Source organism: Bufo gargarizans, chromosome 11, assembly GCF_014858855.1.
Source record: "Bufo gargarizans isolate SCDJY-AF-19 chromosome 11, ASM1485885v1, whole genome shotgun sequence".
Taxonomy (NCBI): Eukaryota; Metazoa; Chordata; class Amphibia; order Anura; family Bufonidae; genus Bufo; species Bufo gargarizans.
The window spans coordinates 15,208,350-15,230,437 of record NC_058090.1 but is presented as its reverse complement, the minus strand read 5'-3'; the positions used below and the strand labels follow the sequence as shown (position 1 = coordinate 15,230,437).

The window sequence follows — 22,088 nt, the reverse complement described above, 5'->3', positions numbered from 1 at the left end:
CGATATCTACACTACTCTAGAGCGAGCGTCTAAAGCCAGAGAGCCATCTACAAGGCAGAGCTCGGTTACCGTACCTTCGTAACGCGTTCTTTTAGCACATGGGGCGCCTGTGCTCTCGTTATATCCTCTCCAATTGAACAGGAAAGGGAGGGAGAAGGGAGCAAGGTGGTAGATAACTAGCAAAGTGAAGACAGGTAACTTTACATTGGCTTTCAACTGGAAACTCCACACAATCACAGCAATATGGTGAGAGCAAAGCAAAAGAGTCATTGCGGAACATGCATGTGAAATTTACATTACATTTGTTAACTTCTACCTCCTCTTGTCATACAAATCCTGTATAATGTACTACTATAGCTCATGCAGGTCCTTCGTCAGTTGTTGGGGCGCCGCTTATCTGCCCCCCCCCCCCCCGAGGCCTGCCAGACAACTAACAATCTAAGAGATTCTCCCCACGGCATTGTTGCAGATGGACTTTCTTGTGCGAATATTGATTGCCTGCTACAATGGCAGTGTCCGATCAATAACGACTAATGAAAATTCACATCAAGTGCGACAGATGGAGCCCATGTGCACGAGTCAAAACAGAACATCCATCGCCGGCACATCCCTTATGTATAGATGCCCATGCTCACTTTTGCAAACCAAAATCCAAGACTTGATCAGGGGAAGAGACTAAAAAAAAACTTCTCTATATACATATATGTGCGATGATGTGCCACCAACATGTGTGTGGACCAGTACGTCATGGCCTGAGGTAGTGACGTCACGATGGTCGTTATGTCACTGCAACAACCCGTGATGGGTCGGCCACATTTACCTCACCGTGCGTTCATGTAAACGTATGCAGACGGGCAGCGAAGAAACAACGAGGAGTTGTAAAAGCTAAGTGCATTCTTGACTGCACCTCTATACAACTCTGGTGTAATCCAACAATGACCCTCTATCCAGTGGATAAATGAGGACATTTAAAGGGGCTGCCTAAATTATGAAAAAACATGGCCAAAGACTAGGACTATAATGAACGTCACCACCATACTTCCCCGTTTTACCCCCGCCACTTCGAACACAGCGCTCCAATTACGCCTCCGTGAACTTAGCTGCAGCAGACATGCAGCCGATAACTCCCCTCAGTCACCCTGTGCCATATACCGCAGGATTGTGTGTATATAGACACGTCAACGCTGCAGCCAAGCCAAAGGGAGGCGTAGGAGAGGCGGCGAGGGTACGTCAAATGGGCGAGTGTGGGATTATCTGCCATGTTATCACAGTCCCTGTCTTTGGCCACATTTTGCATAACTCCCACAACACTTTTAATGCCCTAATATATCGATAACCAATGGCAAATAATTAATGTGTCGCTAATAAAGACTTTGCTTGGCAGGAGGAGGTATCGGTTTCTAGCTAAAAAATAAATAAAAATAAATAACTTTGTGGAAACAAAAATAAGACAATTAGGATCCCCCCAAAAATGACAAAACTATATCAGTACCACTGCATCAACACAGATCAGTGGCAAATATTACAGGGGTCTTCCAGGCCTTTGATATCAGCATTGACGACTGAAGGGGCTCCAGTCACCTCTATACCCCCTTAGTTGGTTTCCGGGCACAACTCTATACATTTGGTAAACGGCTGTGCCGGGCACTGCAGCTCATTCCCACTGAATGGACCGAGATGTAATACCAGGGCACAGCCATGACAAAGTATGGAGCTGCGCCTGGCGGCCAATGAAGGGGACAAACTGATCGGTGGAGGTGTTGGAGGTCAGATCCCCATAGATCTAATAGTCATTGCCTATCCTCAAAAGAGTCCAGAAGAACCCCCTTAAAGACCCGATATCTGTGGCTCACAATCAGTTTCAAAACTTAAAGGGGGTTGTCTCACCTACTGCCACCAATGTCAGATAGGTGCAGGTCCACCTCTGGGACCCACACCTACCTCTAGAACGGAGCACCCCAAGTGAAGTAGAGCGCACCTTGCATGGGTGGCCGCCCTCCATTCAGCTCTACGGTAGTGCCAAAAATAGTCGAGCTGCATGCTCAGATATTTTTTTAAAGCCCATAGAAATGAATGGCGAGACGCACAGTGCAAGAGGGGCCACCGCTCCATGAATTTCTTTGGAATTGCCGGAAATAAGACTAGCCAGCACTCACATTTTCAGTACTCCCATAGAAATGGAGTGAGGCCGTGCATGCGCTGTGCGCTCTAATTCCCTTTGAGAGATCCGTTCTACAGATAGGTGCGGGTCCCAGAGGTGAGATCTGCACATATATGTCACACTGGTGGCATATCCTAGTGATATGCTACCAATGTATGAGGTGCGACAACACCTTTAACTCCAAGCATGGCTGGCAGGGCATGCTGGGAGTTATAGTTTTGAGACATCAGGCAAGCCATTTAAAAGTGTAAGTGACAACTGATTAGTAAAATTACTTCGAACAAAAAGAACTGGGCTGAAAAACTTAAAAAGACTGAAGGGAATCTTCCAAATTAATTTTACAATGTGGAGGATCTGGGCATTATGTGGCCAATCCCTGGACATCGTAAATTTCTGTTAACTGCCCCATGTGAACATCGGCAAGATGAACTGGTCGGGCCTCTTCGCGATCATCCGTTGTCTCATCATTAGCGCACATACATATAGGATGAATTTAGATGAAGGTCCAGATTACGCAACATACGATCAACAACTGAAATACAAAAACATTCAGCCAAGTTGCTTTTTGGAAATTAAATAGGAGAGTCTAGACGGCAGCTCTCACCGTCCTTGTGGTCCACGGGCTTTGCCACTTCCAGGTCAAAGTGGTCGTGCATCTTTTGACCCCTAAAGCAGGCGAGATGCTCCTGTTCTATCTGGTTGCTCTCGTCTTCGTCGAGCGGTTGCCACGTGCCATCGATGAACCACTGGCCGCGCATCACAGGGATCTTATCGCTCTCTGAAAGAAGAAGAAGAAGCCAAAAAATATATATTTGAAGATCGCACAGCACTACGACGCAGTGAGTTCGACTCACGAGCCACAATCGGCCTGGGAAATGTGGGACTGGGGACTGCCGGCGGCTCATTCATCGTGCTGCACACCGGAGGAGACAATCCCTTTAATGTATAGTAAATGTCAAGGACTAAAACGCAGATAGACTACAGTTGCTATATACAGCTCTGCGCTGGCTGGACCTCAGTGGTGGCTTTAAAATATTAGAAAAAAAAACAGTCATTTCACAATAGTAATTAGTTACTAAAATAAAATGAGGGAGGAACACATTATACATTTCCTGAATTTTTTATTTTTTTTAAAAGGCTGCAAGGTGGTTGTGGTTAGGAGCGCAGATACTTTCCTGCTGTAATCTCCCAGAAGCATGAGTCAGCCTTTCTGTGTCTGATAATAAACCTCAATGGACTGCACATTCACACTCAATGCTACAGGTGACTTTTCAGAATAATCGTGTGCGTGCGTGTGTGTGCGCGCGCGCGTTCTGCCCACTGCAAGTCTTGTATTCTGCATTTATCATCATTTCCCCTCTGCAGGCTCCATCTTTAATTATCAGTTTTCATGTGATGTAAACTAGCCGCTATGATGTCTCCCATACACTGCACGCAGAGAAAAGGAGATCCTGCTCTCCTAGCTCTCTGCAGCACATAGAAGCGGCGGCATGGAGGAGGACATCATACAGCGGTGTAGCTGTGAATCCAGAACTGGACTGGGATAAAAATGCTCACTAGAGCCTGCAGCAGTGTGTGTGTTACTGCTTCTTGCCTCCCACCATCAGCTCACTCCACAGACTTCTATGGCTGGCGCGTGATCAGATCTTTCACATCTTAGTCGGTCTTGTCTCGCAAGACAGAGCCGAGGGTGAATGATCGGGGTGAAAGAGAAGAAGTGGAGAAAAAAAATCTATTCATTTTTTCCTCTAAAAAGATAAACTACAAACTTTTCAGATCTTGGCCTGTATTATTAATTTGTTAAAATTACAAGAAGTGTTGACTTGTTCGCCCACAGGTAGTCAAGTAGGTTTGTCTATCCAGGTGGCGATTTAGCTTTGACAGGACAGCGCCTATTTAAACACCCTGATATCGGATACTGACCAGCTGCCTGAAAGCAAGATAACTTACAGGCCCAAGGGCGATAAACAAATAAGATGAACGTGAAGTCATTTGAATGTCAAATCCTATAAATCACACAAGACCGCAGATCAATTTCATGTGCACCCTCCCCAATGTAGATGTGCAATGACGAGGGAACCTGGAAGGCACCGACATCTTTGGCGTCAACATCTCAGTGCCTGGGATACGGCACGTCACCAACTTTTTTAGTAGCCAAGAAAATAGGAATGATGATCTGTAGGGGGTTAAATAGCTGCAGACTATTAGTACATGAAGCTACGGAGAGGAAATGTGTTTTGCCATTAAATATATTCCTTCATAAGAGGATATGAACTGGAGGCACTTTCCACATTAATGCCCGACATATGGCCCTGCGAGTATAAAAGTGATTTCTAGGTAAACTGAAAGGCCTGGCCCGGAGTCCTATATATAAAGGATGACATTAGTTAAAGGATCTGAGGCTAAAGGGATAAAGCTTAGAGATAAAGCAGCTCAGGGAACGGACAGAGCAGGGGAAGGACTAAACCTGTTGATCTGCGGCTGCTGCTGTCTGCCTCCTCAGCCATTGTGTCACCGCTCATCACCAAGGCTATCAAACCATCGTTCCGACCGTTACTACCTCTGTACCTATCCGTACAGGGCAGTGGCTATAGGGGGGGTTCCTGGTGTAACTGGACCCTTGTGAAAGGCACCCAAAAGGTCCCACTGCCACATACAAAGACATCAAGATGATCAGGGACTCGTGGTAGGTGGAGGCGCTCTTACAGATTTTGCATGAGGGCCCAAGTTACACCTCGGCCACCAGTTACCTCTATGGGAGCTGTATTGTGGCTCCGTGCGAAGGAGTTCATATGGGACATAAAAGTTGTGGATTTCCATGTACTTTATGCATTCTGCTGACTTGCATCCTGCTGCATGCTGTACTTTAGCCTGGCGAGTCACCTAAGACTACCTTCACATTAGCATTTTTTGCGGATCAGTCATGGATCTGCAAAAATGCTTCCATTACAATAATACAACCGCATGCATCCGTCATGAACGGATTTGGTTGTATTATGTCTTCTATAGCCATGACGGATCCGTCATGAACATTATTGAAAGTAAATGGGGGACGGATCCGTTTTCTATTGTGCCAGACTTACATTGTGTGCCAGGACGGATCCGTCTTGCTCCGTACCACATCGCGGAGAGAAAAACGCAGCGTTATTCTGTACGCGATGGGAGCGCAACCAAACAGAACGGAATGCATTTTGGTGCATTCCGTTTCGTCCCCATTGACAATGAATGGGGAAAAAAACTGAAGTGTTTTCCTCCGCTATTGAGATGCTATGACGGATCTCAAACAGCGGAATTGAAAACACTAGTGTGAAAGTAGCCTTACACGTGTGACAGGAGCAAAGCCAAAAAAAAAAAAAAAAATAAATAAAAAGCACTGAACTTGTGTTACATGCTGTAAATGTTCTGTACAAGAGCTTAAAAGGGCATCTGTCAGCAGCTTTGTCCCTATTGCACCGGCTGACCTGTTACATGTGCACTTGGCAGCTGAAGGCATCTGTGTTGGTCCCATGTTCATATGTGCCCGCATTGCTGAGAAAAATGATGGTTTAATATATGCAAACGAGTCTCTAGAAGCAACGGGGGCGTTACCGTTACACCTAGAGGCTCTGCTCTCTCTGCAACTGCCGAATCCTCTGCACTTTGATTGACTTTAGGAAATATCAGGGCCAAACTTAAACACGTTTACACTGCCTGATCCTATCAAAGTGCGGACTTTGCGGCAGTTGCAGAGACAGCAGAGCCTCTAGGTGTAATGGTAACGCCCCTGTTGCTCCTAGAGGCTCATTTGCATACATTAAAACATAATATTTCTCAGCAGTGCGGGCACATATGAACATAGGACCAACACAGATGCCTTCAGCTGCCAAGCGCACATGTAACAGGTCAGCCAGTGTCATAGGGACAAATTTGCTGACAGATGCCCTTTAAAAGAGGGTAGTCTGGCCTAATTAGCAGTGTGTTAAATAAATGTGAGGGATTTTTTATTTATTCTTTTTTTTTTTTTTTTATTACGCTGGATGATCCCTTTAAATAATTGAATTGTGGGCGGTTCCCACCTAGTGACTGACAGCTAACTCTGCATGACAGCAATTAGGACCGACTACATGAGGAGATGTACAGGACAAGGACAGGTCATCTGTATCAGATCGGCGGGGGTCCGACTCCTGTCACGCCCGCTGATCAGTTGTTGGAAGGGACTGCAGCAATCAGCTAAGCGATGCGGCCTCTTCCTCGGCCTGTGACGTCACGTTCATTGGTCACATGGCCTCTGCGCAGCGCAGTCTCATTCAAGTGAATGGGGCTGAGCCGCAAAGCTACGGTATACTATAGAAAGGTTGCAGCTCTCAAGGCAATGCGGCCCCTTCTCCGGGGTGTCCGAGCTCCTCCGATCCGACACCGATGACCTTTCCTGAGGATAGGTTGTCAATATTCAATTCCCGTAAAATCCCTTTAAAGGAGTTGTCCGGGTTCAGAGCTGAATTGCATAGGGCAATGGCATTTTATGGGGTTTCGGTGACGGGCTCCCATAAGGACTACTAGGCGGAGGCTTTCACCCATCAGAACCAGTGACGTCACTGGGAACACTGCTGGGCGGTGTGTTGTAATAAACAAAAAAAATCCCTTGCCCTGGGTTGGATCATGAAATGCTCCGATGCCAACATCAGAGGGACTGCCTGAAAATGTGGGAATCTCCGGGTCCAGCTCTGAACCCGGACAACCCCTTTAAGTGAACACCATATTATCATCTTGCTCCGCTCCTCCTGCTCTATAGCATGCTGACAGGTTCCCTTTAATCAGAGAGAAAAATTATTTACTATCAGTCACTGCGTACAGATCTTCTCCCCCAGGAAACCCCCGTCCATCCTGGATGCCGCTGAAAAGAAAGGTCACCTCGGCGTGCGCTCCAGTTGGGCGCACAGTGTGCTGTAATAGGATCTGGCACAGATGCAGCATTGATAAATCGGGGGGCACATACCGAGCCTGCGGTGACTACCCACACCTTCCCTTCTATTCCCTATGAAGTACAATGAGGCACCCCCATACGTGTGCCGATCTCGCCCTTCACACCCTATGACTGGCGCAGAGGGGTGTCGTTGGGACGGGTCAATATTACACTGAAGGTTTTTTCCCCCATGTACCACTGGTGGGATATGATCTTACTGACCCCGGCCGTCCCAGTGGGATCTGTAAATGACTCCTTAACGCTCAAGGCGAGCCCCACGGGACACAACAGAAAATGAAAACCCCAAGAGACGAAAGGAAGATGGAATTTGGGGCTTTATCCCTGCAAAAGCTAAGAAGGGCCCCAGACCTCAAAGACTGAACATGAAAAAAGGGAAAGAAAAGCAGAACCTCCCTGGGGTGACGTTATGTATCTCACAGGAGGGTGAAGGGGGACGCTGGAGGTTAGGAGAAGGAGGACCTTCCATGATGGACACTGGAGACAGTACACCCAGTGTCACCAAAGAGAGGGGAATGAGACTGGTGGCAGGCAAGGGGACCTCGAAGGGGCAAGGTGGTGCCTGGATGGGTAAGCAAGGGAAGAATGAGGTGCGGAGCAGAGGAAAGGTGGGCGCCAGGACGGAGAAGAGGACAACCGGTAGCCAGAGCAGAGGACCAGCAGTTGCCAGAGGAGGATGGGCGCCAGACCAAGAGCAGAGATGGGGCAGGTGCCAGGGCGGAGAAGAGAAAGAGCAGAAGCCAAGGAGGAGCAGAGGAGTGGGTGCCCAAGGTGGAGCAAAGAAATGAGAAGGCTGAGCACAGTTGCAGCATCAGATGGAGTAAACAATGGAGCAGAGGAGGAGGAGCAGCAGCCAGAGATGGAGCAGAGAAGCAACAGCTGCCAGAGATGGAGCAGAGAAGCAACAGCTGCCAGAGATGGAGCAGAGAAGCAACAGCTGCCAGAGATGGAGCAGAGAAGCAACAGCTGCCAGAGATGGAGCAGAGAAGCAACAGCTGCCAGAGATGGAGCAGAGAAGCAACAGCTGCCAGAGATGGAGCAGAGAAGCAACAGCTGCCAGAGATGGAGCAGAGAAGCAACAGCTGCCAGGGCGGAGCAGAGAAAGAGCGGATGCCAAGGAGGAGCAGAGGAGTGGGTGCCCAAGGTGGAGCAAAGAAATGCGCAGGCTGAGCACAGTTGCAGCATCAGATGGAGTAAACAATGGAGCAGAGGAGGAGCAGCAGCAGCCAGAGATTGAGAAGAGGAAGAGCGGGCGCCAGGGCAGAGCAGAGCAAAGTTGGAGCAGTGGACGAGCGGGCGCCAGGGCAGAGCAAAGTTGGAGCAGTGGAAGAGCGGGCGCCAGGGCAGAGCAAAGTTGGAGCAGTGGAAGAGCGGGCGCCAGGGCAGAGCAAAGTTGGAGCAGTGGAAGAGCGGGCACCAGGGCAGAGCAAAGTTGGAGCAGTGGAAGAGCGGGCACCAGGGCAGAGCAAAGTTGGAGCAGTGGAAGAGCGGGCACCAGGGCAGAGCAAAGTTGGAGCAGTGGAAGAGCGGGCACCAGGGCAGAGCAAAGTTGGAGCAGTGGAAGAGCGGGCACCAGGGCAGAGCAAAGTTGAAGCAGTGGAAGAGCGGGCACCAGGGCAGAGCAAAGTTGAAGCAGTGGAAGGGCGGGCACCAGGGCAGAGCAAAGTTGGAGCAGTGGAAGGGCGGGCGCCAGGGCAGAGCAAAGTTGGAGCAGTGGAAGGGCGGGCGCCAGGGCAGAGCAGAGGAAAGTTGAAGCAGTGGAAGAGTGGGTGCCAGGGCAGAGGAAAGTTGAAGCAGTGGAAGAGTGGGTGCCAGGGCAGAGGAAAGTTGAAGCAGTGGAAGAGTGGGTGCCAGGGCAGAGGAAAGTTGAAGCAGTGGAAGAGTGGGTGCCAGGGCAGAGGAAAGTTGAAGCAGTGGAAGAGTGGGTGTCAGGGCAGAGGAAAGTTGAAGCAGTGGAAGAGTGGGTGCCAGGGCAGAGGAAAGTTGAAGCAGTGGAAGAGTGGGTGCCAGGGCAGAGGAAAGTTGAAGCAGTGGAAGAGCGGGCGCCAGGGCAGAGGAAAGTTGAAGCAGTGGAAGAGCGGGCACCAGGGCAGAGGAAAGTTGAAGCAGTGGAAGAGCGGGCACCAGGGCAGAGCAGAGGAAAGGTGGAGCACAGGAAGGGCATGCACCAGGGCAGAGCTGAGGAAGAGCAGATGCCAGGGCGGAGCAGAGTTAGGCTCCATTCACACGTCCGCAGAATGTGCCCGCATCCGTTCCGCAATTTTGCGGAACGGGTGCGGACCCATTCATTCTCTATAGGGACGGAATGGATGCGGACAACAAACAGTGTGCTGTCTGCATCCGCAATTGCGGAGCGCGCCTCCGCAAAAGATAGAACATGTCTTATTCTTGTCCGCAGCGTGCGGACAAGAATAGGCATTTCTATGGGGGTGCCGGGCTGGTGTGTTGCGGACCCGCAATTTGCGGGTCCGCAACACACGACGGACGTGTGAATGGAGCCTTAGGAGCCAGCACCAGGAGCACAGTTGCAGCACCAGATGGCGTGGACACTGGGCACTAGGGGTGATGGGGGGCCCCACTTACGGTTCCAGTACACCGGGTAGCACTCCCCCTCGGTGACGTCCACCTCGTACAGGCCGCTCCTCACACACACCGGCTCGATCTTGGCCACGTCCCCGATGTTGACCACGTCCAGGCCGGCGGCCTCCCCCGGCTCCGGGGCTGCACCCTCCGGGGCGGCGCTCAGCTCCAGCAGGCGGCGGTAGGCCAGCTCGATGCGCAGGGAGTCGTACCCGATGAACGGCTTCCAGCTCTTCTTCTCCTCCCTGTAGAACCAGCGCACCTCCTCCGCGCCCAGCTCCGTGACGATCTCATAGCGGGGCCGGGAGCTGCTGGAGCGGGTCCGCCGCCTGCCCGGGAGCTGCAGGCTGTCCTCCACATCCTCACCCTCAGAGGGGGACCCGGCCAAGCCCGGCACCGGAGGGAAGTCATGACCGGTCAGGTGCAGCTCCAGGCCCCGGGACATGGAAGAAGGGCGGCGGCGGCGGCGGCGCTCCTGCCTCTCCTCTGTCCCGGCCTCCCCGTCCTCCTCTTCTTCCTCCTCTCCCCAGTCGCACTCGCCGTTCTTCTCCGGTGACTGGTGCCCGGAGCGACTCATTCCGGCGACGGCCAGCTTCTCTCAGTGCTCATGAATCCTCTCGGCCCCGGCATGGAGGCCGCACCGTCCGCGGACACCGTTATTCCGCCGCGTGCTCCCCGCAGTCCCACACCGGCTGCCGGGCACGCACCCGCTCCCTACTCGAGCTCCAGTGACGTGCGCGCCGCCCCCCAGTTACAGAGCGCTCCGGGCGCTGTCACGTGACGTCCAGCCGGGTCATGTGACTCCAAGGAGGCTGTCAGTGCTGCTGGATGTCAGAGACGCGAATGTACAGTGCACCACGTGACAACCCAACCACATGCCCCTTTAATTGTCTAGGGCCAGGCTGAACTATTTTTCACTCCTTACCTATAAGAAAAAACAAATAAACTTATCCCACTATTCACTTTTATCATGTGTCACTCCTGACCCTGTCACATGACTGCAACAGCTCATTGCCATTGGTCACAGTGGTCATGTGACTTCCTCATGGACAACATGGAAGTGAAGGAATTGGGAAGAGGATTTTTTTTTAACCCCGTGATGCCACAGTCAATTTTCTTTTTGCCCACCTCCAAGAGCTGTAGTTTTTATATGTTTCTGTTGCTGTATCTTTAATGACATTATTTAAAGGGGGCTTCTCATCTGGGACATTTCTGGTATATACCGATAGGATATGCATAGAAATGTCCGATAGGTGCAGGTCCCAGAGCCAATAAATAAATATCCCAGGCGGGAATATCTCTTTAAAGGGGTTCTCCGGAAATTTGATATTGATGGCCCATCCTCAAGACAGGTTATCAATATCAGATCAGTGGGGGTCCGACTCTCGGCACCCCCAATCTTTGCGTTCCACAAAACACGGATACCAGCCGGGTGCATCCCGCCTTTTCCCTTCCGCAGCGTGTTACAAAAGCCTATTGTCTGCAAGACAGACAAGAAGAGGACACTTTCTATTTTTTTGTGGGGCCTCGGAACGGATGTGTGGATGCTGTCCATGTCTTTTGCCGGCCTATGGAAGAGAATGGGTCCGCACCCGATCCGCATTTTTTCCAGATTGGATGCGGACCCATTCGCTTCAGAAACTACATTCGTGTGCATAAGGCCTAAGGGTGTATTCAGACGGTGCAGTTAAAGGGGTTGTCCCATGAATGACGTAAAACATGAAAATCAGACATCATGCAGCACATGACAATCCTTTTCTAAGGGCTCATTCACACGACCGCACAGTCGTGTCCACATCCATTCTGCAATCTTGCGGCTCGGAGGCAGACCCATTCATTTCAAGATGCGAACAGTACACCGGGTTTTATCTGCGCCGATAGTTCTGTTCCGCGGCCCCCCAAAAAAAGACAGAGCGTGTCCTATTCTTAATAGGCATTTCTATCATAGGTCTGGCCGCTCCGTTACGCTAAATGTCCGATATCCGTGTTTTGCGGATCCACACTTTGCGGACCACAAAACAGATACAGTCGTCTGAGCCCGTAGGTAGCTGGAACCAGCCCTGGACCTCACATGGATCCAGAGAACTCCACATTTATTGCTCTGCTAGATTTATATCAAGCTGGAAGCTCAAGGAGAGTGTCCTTTCTGCTGTAGTTCAGGAGGCATGTCCTTTCTGCTGCATCCCAGGGGCGTGTCCTTTGTGCTGTAGCTCAGGAGGTGTATCCTTTATGCTGTAGCTCAGGAGGTGTGCCCTTTCTGCTGCATCCCAGAGGGCATGTCCTTTCTGCTGTAGCTCAGGAGGTGTGTCCTTTATGCTGTAGCTCAGAAGGCGTGTCCTTTATGCTGTAGCTCAGGAGGCATGTCCTTTCTGCTGCAGCTCAGGAGGTGTGTCCTTTCTGCTGCATCCCAGGGGGCGTGTCCTTTCTGCTGTAGCCCAGGGGGCGTGTCCTTTCTGCTGTAGCCCAGGAGGCGTGTCCTTTCTGCTGTGGCCCAGGAGGCGTGTCCTTTCTGCTGTAGCTCAGGAGGCGTGTCCTTTCTGCTGCAGCTCAGGGGGTGTGTCCTTTTTGCTGAAGCTCAGGAGGTGTGTCCTTTCTGCTGCATCCCAGGGGGCGTGTCTTTTCCGCTGTAGCTCAGAAGGCATGTCCTTCTGCTGAGGGATGAAACTGAGCATGTGCGGCCATCTCAATGAGCCGGACAAAGAAATAGGAAAAAGAACAGCAGGTGGCGCTATACAGTTACATTTTATTGAATAGCTCAGTGGCTTTGCTATATTTTTCATTACATGCAATTACAAAAGTATTCCGATTTTTCATGGAACACCCCCTTTAAACATAAAACTACATAGGAAAAAGCGTATGTGTTTTTGCCGTAGTTTTCATCATGGCTTTTTTTCTTTTTTTTTATAGGTGAAACATGTTCTTTTGATACGGTTTTAGTTGCACCAAAAACCGTTCATGCAGCGACGTCAACAAGCAGAATTGTGCACCAAAAAGCTCCCTGACATAGCCTTTCTTGCGGCAGTAAACCACGCCACATGAACTGCAGCGCGCCCTGCTGGGGAGGAGGGTTACTGCGCAGCCGCCCGATGCTTTTATGGCAGGGAAGCCAAAATCTGCCTGAAATTCACACTGGGGGAGATTTATCAAGCGCGCCTAAGGGTACTTTCACACTAGCGGCAGGACGGATCCGACAGGCTGTTCACCCTGTCGGACCTGTCCTGACGCTATTTCACCGTGCCGCCTGACAGTTGACTGCCGCTCCGTCCCCATTGACTAGAATGGGGATGGGGCGGAGCTCCGGCGCAGCACGGCAGTGCATGGCAAGAGGGCGCCGGACTAAAAAGTCGGACATGCAGTACTTTTAGTCCGGTGGCCTCTCGCCGTGCACTGCCGTGCTGCGCCGGAGATCCACCCCCGTCCCCATTATAGTCAATGGGGACGGAGCGGCGGCACGTCGAAATAGCGTCAGGACAGATCCAACAGCCTGTCGGATCCGTCCTGCCGCTAGTGTGAAAGTAGCCTAACAGTAAAACTGGCTTAGTTGCCCATAGCAACCAAGCAGATTCCGCCTTTCCTTTTCCAAAGCAATGCTAAAAAATGAAAGCTGGAACCTGATTGGTTGCTATGGGCAACTAAGCCAGTTCTAGTTTTGATAAATACCCCCCCCCCCCCCCCCTCAGGTAAATCTGTTTTAAGTACATGGGGAAAACAGCAATACAACCTGCACCAAAACTGCCGCATGTGAATACAGTTCCGCACCCTTTTTTTTCTTAAAGGAATTTTTCAGAAATTCCATTACTCTGGTGTTGTGATAAACAACTTTCAGAAGTACCTCATGTGTGAAATAAACCCCCCGTTACCGCCCTCCTCACTGCGCAGTCACTCAACCCGCTCGCCATAGTGGGTTTTATTGTACCGCGCTGTGTTTGGAGGCCCTTGTGGTGTCTCCCCCCTGGACACCCTCCATCTGGGCATGATGAAATTTGGCAGGCAAAGGGGCCCAAATGTGATTGTTACCTCAGCACCCACTATAACAGCACCTTAGGGTGCACACAATTGAATTACAAGGGGAGGAGAGTGCTAGAAACTGCATGGAGGAGTTAGAAACCTGTCTGGCTGAAGGAGGGGGCGGAGCCTGCTGGACACTGCCTGAGGAAATGGGTGACAAAATGGTGGCCGAGAGCAAGTCTGTGGAAAAATCCAGTTGTCTGCTGCTAAAAAGGGGAATTATACAATGTTCTGAGGTAAAAAGTGTGATTAACAGCACAAATAAGAAGATGGCAATATAGTACTATTGTTTAGTGGGTGATAATGGGGATTTTCTGAGGTGGCAGGTGAGATTTCAGTCAGAATTGGAGGTTAAAATGGTCTAGTAAATTGAAGTCCTCAAGATTTGGGTTATCTGCTGTGAGAAAAAGGGGAATCTTGTGAATTTTTTCTTTTTTATCTGTTTCTGGGAAAGCTGGGTGACAACCAATAGAGCCTTGAGTAATAAAATGGCCGCAACCGTAATTTTCCCTGTGAGGTAAAAAGTCCCAGGCCACTTGAGAGGAGTGCAATAATTCTTACCACGTCGAAGGGGTCACCACACCGCTTTCCTGGGGTCCTAAGCTTATGGAGCACAGCCCCGACGCCTTTTTTTTTGGTACCCAAAACTAGAAACAATAAAACTACTTTGCCGTTTTCAAGATCTCAGCTTGCTGTCAGTGAATGGGAACATTAGGGTTTACATCCTGAGCCTGAATACCTGTACAGACCTTCTCACAGCTGAGGGTTTGTTACAATGTATTGGTCTAGTTAATCCTCCAGAAGATATGCAGCATGGTTTCCATTCTGGATACGTTTTGGGCTCCGTTCACATTAATGTTGTGGTTCCTGCCATAACCGTAAACGCTTTGCAAAATCGCCGGGCGCCGACGGTGCCAGACAGACCCCATTGATGTAACATGGCATCCGTTGGGATCTGCTTAGGTGTCCGCATGCAGCGCAGTTTTTCTGGTGCAAAAGGACGGAATCTGCAACGGAGGCTCCGACGCAGATTTGATTGCGTTTCCTGCGCCGATACACTGTGACAAGCAAGATTTCTGTTTGTGATTGACTTCGGGTCTGGTGGTTGAAGCAGCATGAAAACCACATTGGCAAAAAACGCGTGCGGGTTTCTGTGTGGTTTTCTATGAGGCTGCAGTTTTTGCGGAAAATAGTATTGGCCGCGTTTATCAAGCTCTCCTGTTTTTGGCCATAAAGTTTAGGCCTCATGCACACGACCGTTCCGTTCCGCAAAATGGGGTTCCGTTGTTCCGTGATCCGTTTCAGTGTGTCTTCCTTTTTTGTTTTTTTAGAGGATCACCAGACATGAAGGAAAGTAAAAAAAAGTCTAAGTCAAGTTTGCCATGCAAATGATAGGAAAAAAACTGACGCGCGGATGACAATCTTGTGAGCCTCCATGTTTTTTCACAGACCCATTGACTTGAATGGGTCCGCGAACCATTTTCCGTGATAAAAATAGGACAGGTTATATTTTTTTGACGGACTGAAATCACGGACGCGGATGACAAACGGTGCATTAGTCGAGTTTTCAAAGGACCCATTGAAAGTCAATAAGTCCGCAGAAAATCACGAAAAACTGAACAACGGACACAGAATAAAACAACGGTCGTGTGCATGAGGCCTTAGCCTGGCGTATTTAATTTGTCTTTCTTTTGCCGTATATTTATTAACCCTTTCGCTACCAGCGCCATATATGTACAGCCCTGGAGCGACAGGCAAACATGGCCCAAACACTTTAGTAAACGTTCCCCATTGGTTTCAAACAGCAGAGACCCACGGTTAATGACCGCGACTGGCAATAATGTCGATTGCGGTCATTAAAGCCTTAAATCCTGTGTTCGAGTGTGATCACGGCATCTAAAGGTTGAAAAACCCAAAAGCTCCCCCTTCCGGGCCTCTTAGGCTACTTTCACACTTGCGTTCGGGGCTCCGCTTGTGAGTTCCGTTTGAAGGCTCTGACAAGCGGCCCCGAACGGATCCGTACAGCCCCAATGCATTCTGAGTGGATGCGGATCCGCTCAGAATGCATCAGTCTGGCAGCGTTTGGCCTCCGCTCCGCTCAGCAGGCGGACACCTGAACGCTGCTTGCAGCGTTCGGGTGTCCGCCTGGCCATGGGGACGGATCCGTTTGAATTTGGCAATATATGGCTCAATTTTCAAACTGATCCGTCCCCCATTGACTTTCAATGTAAAGTCTGGACGGATCGTCTGAAGCTACTTTCATACTTAGAATTTTTGCTACAATATAATGCAGACGGATCCGTTCTGAACGGATCCCATCGTCTGCATTATATGAGCGGATCCGTCTGGGCAGACCCCAGACGGATCCGCTCTGAACGCAAGTGTGAATGTAGCCTTACCGGTATCCTCTGCGGCCAATGAGTATGCCGGTGACGTAAGAAATTAGCAATTCTGTACCAATATTGATATATAACATATTGTAAAAGAATAAAAAAAAAAAAAAACTTTTTGTAGCCTCAAACACGAGCTACAAAACCATAAAAAAGTAAAAAAAAAATATAAATATAAAAAAGGTAAAACAATATAAAAGTTTAAATCGCCCCCCTTTCTGTATAATTAAAAAATAAATACATAAATAACAAAAAAATATAAACATCGGGAGCATCACTGCGTCCAAAAGCGCCCGTACTATTAAATATAAAAATATTTTTCCAATACGGCAAAAAAGGGTCAAAATAGCCGATTTGCCATTTTTTTCATTGCTTCTCTTAACCAGAAAAATGTAATAAAATGTGATCAAAAAGTCACACACACTCCGAAATGGTATCAATAAAAACTACAGATCGTCCCGCAAAAAATGAGCCCGCACACAGCTCAGTAGATATGACTAGTAAATAAAAAGTTAACCCTTAGGCCTTTTTATTTACTAGTCATAGGCGCACCTACATAAATAGGTCAGGAAAAAGCCTAGGGCTGCAACGATTAATCGACGTTGTCAACGAATCCCGTTATCCAATAATCGGCCGATTCGTTGCTATGCCCACGGGTCCTTGAACTTTAAATCACTGCATCTTTATTACCTTACAATGAAGCTCCAGTAACAGGCAGAGCGGGTGGCGGCGTAACGTCACTTACTCGCGTGATGCGCATGCTCCGCCTGCTTCATTCATAAAGTGGGCGGAGCAGGCGCATCACGTGAGTAAGTGTCGTTACGCTGCCGCCCGCTCTGCCTGTTACTGGAGCTTCATTGTAAGGTAATAAAGATGCAGTGATTTAAAGTAAAAGTTACTGCCGGTTAAGGAATACTGCTGTGAGCGGCGGGGCCGGGGCTGTTATGGGGAGGGGGATCTCTGGATGGCACTGTTATGGGGAGGGGGATCTGTGGATAGCACTGTAAGGCCTCTTTCACACGAACATGTGCGCTCCATGGCCATATTGCGGATCCACAATACGTGGGCGCCATTCCGTGGGCATTCCGCATCACGGATGCGGACCCATTCACTTGAATGGGTCCGCAAATCCGGAGATGCAGAACGAAAGTACGGAACGGAACCTTACGGAAGCACTACGAAATGATTCCATGGGGTTTCGTCCCGTACTTCCGTTCCGCAAAAAGATAGAACATGTCCTATCTTTTTGCGGAATGGCCGGATCGCGGACCCATTAAAGTGAATGTGCAAGAGGCCTTATGGGGAGGGGGATCTGTGGATGACACTGCTATGGGGGAGATCTGTGGATGACACATATAGCATAAGATGCTATATAGTGTCATCCATAGATTCCCCCCCCCCCCCATAGGGGATCCACAGATCCCCCTACCCATAACGGTGCCATCCACAGATCCCCCTCCCCATAACGGTGCCATCCACAGATCCCCCTCCCCATAACGGTGCCATCCACAGATCCCCCTCCCCATAACGGTGCCATCCACAGATCCCCCTCCCCATAACGGTGCCATCCACAGATCCCCCTCCCCATAACGGTGCCATCCACAGATCCCCCTCCCCATAACGGTGCCATCCACAGATCCCCCTCCCCATAAGGCTCTATTCACACATACGTTATGGGGAGGGGGATCTGTGGATGGCACCGTTATGGGGAGGGCTGTAAAACGCCCGACACCCCAAGAAGTACAGGAGCTTCTTTGGGGCGTCTTGTCGCGCGTTCCCGTACATAGACTTCAGCGGGAACGCGCGACAAAGGGCGTTCGCTTGTTCCGGAGCCGCGATTGTAAACGCGCATACAATCGCGCATAAAGAGCGCTCCATCCCGAACGCTCAGGTCTGAACCCAGCCTCAAATGGATCTGTGTACATCAGTTCTGCGTTGCGTGAAAAATGCAGCATGTTCTATATTCTGCATTTTTCACGCAGCCCTGGCTCCATAGAAGTGATTGGGGCTTCAGTGAAAAACGCATTGCATCCGGAAGCAAGTGTGGATGCAATGCGTTTTTCACTGATGGTTGCTAGGAGATGTTATTTGTAAACATTCAGTTTTTTTATCACACGCATGAAAAACGCATCAAAACGAATTGCACCCGCACGGGAAAAACTGAACGCAATTGCAGACAAAACTGACTGAACTTGCTTGCAAAATGGTGCGAGTTTCACTGAACGCATCCTGAACTTATACCGAGCCAATCCGTATCGTTCGTGTGAAAGAGGCCGAAGTCTCATTCGCTGTGCTGTTACTGTAAGGGTCCATTCACACCTCCTTATGCGTTTTGCAAATCCGCAAAACACGGACACCGGCAATGTGCGTTCCGCATTTTGCGGACCACACATCGCCGGCACTCTCATAGAAAATGCCTTTTCTTGTCCGCAATTGCGGACCAGAATAGGACATGTTCTATTTTTTTGTGGATCTGGAAGTGTGGATCCTCAAATGCGGATGCGGACAGCACATTCCGGCCCCATTGAAAATGAATGGGTATGCACCTGTTCCACAAAATTGCGGAACGGATGCGGACCCATTTTGCGGACGTGTGAATGGACCCTAACGGGCTGCAGATTTTCTGTCCACAATATTCACATGTTCAGGTTTTTTTCAGCAATTTTGATGCAGTTTTTGAAGCCAAAGCCAGGAGTGGATTAGAAAGAAAAAAAAATTAGAAATTAGAATTTGTCCTTTATACTTTCTCTGCTTTTCTGATCCACACCTGACTTTAGCTACAAAAACGGCAAAAATTTTTTAAACAACCTGCATGTGTGAACATACCCTTACGCTGGGTTCACACCTGAGCGTTTTACAGCGCGTTCAAACGCGCTGTAAAACGCTCAACACATGAAAACCAATGCTTCCCTATGGCCCTGGTTCACACTTGAACGTTTTACAGCGCGTTGGAACGCGCTGTAAAACGCCCTACGCTCAAAAAAGTTCTTGAGCTTCTTTGGGGCGTTTTGTCGCGCGTTCCCGTACATAGACTTTCAGGAACGCGCGACAATGGGCGTTCGCTTGTCTCTGTATGCGCGATTGTAAACGCCGGTACAATCGCGCATACAGAGCGCTCCTTTCAGAACGCTCAGGTGTGAACCCAGGGTTAGGCCTAGTTCACACGAACGTTTTTTTTGCGAGTGTACGGGCCGTTTTTAATTTCAATGGTTCTGCAAAAAAAAACTGAATGTACTCCGTATGCATTCCGTTTCCGTATTTCCGTTCCGTTGAAGGATAGAACATGTCCTATTATTGCCCGCAAATCACTTTCCGTGGCTCTATTCAAGTCAATGGGTCCGCAAAAAAACAGAACACATACGGAAATGCATCCGTATGTCTTCCGTATCCGTTCCGTTTTTTCTGAACCATCTATTGAAAATGTTATGCCCAGCCCAATTTTTTCTATGTAATTACTGTATACTGTACATGGCATACGGAAAAACGGAACGGAAAAACGGAAAGGAAACGGAAACACAACGGAACAACGGATCTGTGAAAAACGGACCGCAAAAAACTATAAAAGCCATACGTTCGTGTGAACTAGGCCTAAGGCCTCATGCACAGTTTTGGTCCACATGTGATCCCCAACAAATGCAGCATACAGCATACGGTTGTCACCCGTTTGTTATTCACATCTGTGCGGGGCGCTCTGCAAATTATAGAACATGTCTTATTCTTGTCCGTTTTGCAGACAAGAATAGGAATGGGAGTGAGAAAATTGCGTCATGCACACTGCCGTCATCCGTATGTCGCAGACTGCACAATGAATACTGTCGGGTGCATGAAGGTCATGTAGATAGGAGTGACAGGCAGGTATAGAAGGTGAGGACATCAGTCTCTGAATAATGAATTATTCACCTCACAGATGGAGACATTTGGAAGCATTAGGCCTCTTTCACACGAGCGTGACGGATTAGGTCTGGATGCGTTCAGAGAAACTCGCACCATTTAGCAAGCAAGTTCAGTCAGTTTTTTTTGCGCGCGGGTGCAATGCGTTTTTCACGCGCATAATAAAAAACTGGAGGTTTACAAACAATATCTCTTAGCAACAATCAGCGAAAAACGCATTGCATCCGCACTTGTTTGCGGATGCAATGCGTTTTTCACTGAAGCCCAATTCACTTCTATGGGGCCAGGGCTGCGTAAAAAAAGCAGACTATAGAACATGCTTCGTTTTTCACGCAACACAGAACTAATGCGTGAAAAAAACGCTCGTGTACATAGGCCCATTGAAATGAACGGATCAGGATTCAGTGCGGGTGCTATGCGTTCACGTCACGAATTGCACCCGTGCGGAAAACTCGCTCGTGTGAAAGGGGCCTTACAGTTTATTTCTAGACCTGAGCACGCTCTCTCTGTCAATCATGTTATGGTGCAGCTGATGCACGTCTGCAAAGAGTCCTTAATTTATGGCCTAATGAAGTCATTGTAGGATCAATACATGTAGAGGAAATGCCCAATATTTACTCACCGTACTAGAGAGAGGATATGTTATCTGTGGAGTAAAAAGCTCAGAGGATACAACACAGCAGCCCAGACCACAGCGATGGCAGATCCTAGATGATGTGGGTTTATACTGTGCCATGTTTTATCCATATATGTCTATAAAATACTGCACCTTTCAGTTATTTGGTGTAAAATACCGTATGTCCATTCATTCAATGCAACAGTGCACACTGCATTTTGAGCTCCTGGTGTTAGGCTGCAGATTTCACCCAGTGCATTGCAGTATAGTGGCAGAATCAACATGTACACTGCTACTGAACACAAAATAAAGGGGGCACCAGCTTTGACCAAGCACCGCTAGCAGTTTATACATTTAATCAATTAAGTTGCATTAAGTCTTCCTTTTTTAATTTTCCGTTAGTGTACAGTTTATCTCGATTGAAAGTAGATCAACTACTGTCAAGGTTTTCTGTCACTAATGGGAAGTAGGTGATGGGGTAATGGCCCCTTATGGGGGAGATTTATCAAAACTGGTATAAAGGAAAACTGGCTTAGTTGCGCATAGCATCCAGTTAGATTCCACTTTTCATTTTTCAGAGCTCCTTTGAAAAATGAAAGGTGGAATCTGATTGGTTGCCAGTTTTCTTTTGCACCAGTTTTTATAAATCTTCCTCTATATGGCTTTTATGAGACCCATGGAAAGGGGCTTCATCCACTGTCCTGTGAATGACATTCTCACCTGAAATCACTCCCCTTTCATCAGACATCACACTGCTTGCAAATGAGATGGGAACTAATCAGTGGCTCCTGCCATGCTTCTCTCCAGCAAGTCATGTGTTTAATACATTTTTTTTTTCTTACAGGAGGAATCCTGATAAAATGATCATCTCTTCAATGCTTTAGAGATGATGAAAAAAAGTTTGAGACAAGTAAGTTTTCTTAACAAAAACATATGATTTTATACCAAGATAAGGCTACTTTCTCATCTGCGTTATTGCTGTCCGGTTTTGAAATCCGACATGGGATCTCAAAACTGCAGCAAAACACTGCCGTTATAATAATTAAACCGGCTGCATCCGTTCACAACAGATCCAGTTGTATTATATCGAAAATGAAGAAACCGGATCTGGCACAAAAACCATTGTAAGCAAATGAGCTCTAGATCTTGTTTTTGCATGTCCGAAAAAAAATGGATCCAACACCATTGACTTACATGGTTTTTGGTGCTGGGTCCGGCTTCTTCAGTTTCCGATGCCGCACACAGACATTGCTTGCAGCAATTTTGTGTCGTGCATGGGAACACAACAAACCAGAATGAAATGCATGCTGGTGCACTCCGTTCCGGTTTGTTCAGTTTTGTCCCCATTGACAGTGAATGGGGACAAAACTGAATAGTTTTCCTCCAGGTTTTGAGACCCTCTGCTAGAGCTCAAAACCGGACAGCACAACGCAGATGTGAAAGTAGTCTAACAGTGATTTCCATATAAATGCATTTTTGACC

General features: G+C 48.7%; 1 protein-coding gene across 7 annotated transcripts in view; it reads right to left on the bottom strand.

The window, feature by feature from the left end:
• Window positions 1-10,468, bottom strand: part of LOC122921731 (phospholipase DDHD1-like) — a 32,709-nt gene extending 22,241 nt beyond the window's left edge. For 4 of the 7 annotated variants that reach the window (XM_044271928.1, XM_044271929.1, XM_044271930.1 and 1 more), the window contains exons 1-3: window positions 9,705-10,468; window positions 2,766-2,939; window positions 75-176 (exon numbers count right to left, since the gene is read on the bottom strand). In XM_044271928.1, coding sequence (XP_044127863.1) covers window positions 75-176; window positions 2,766-2,939; window positions 9,705-10,278 — 850 coding nt within the window. In that variant the 5' untranslated portion in view covers window positions 10,279-10,468. The remainder of the gene's footprint in view (window positions 1-74; window positions 177-2,765; window positions 2,940-9,704) is intronic. The other 3 variants (XM_044271933.1, XM_044271934.1, XM_044271935.1) reach the window with 2 other exon arrangements.
• Between the last annotated feature and the right edge of the window lie 11,620 nt (window positions 10,469-22,088).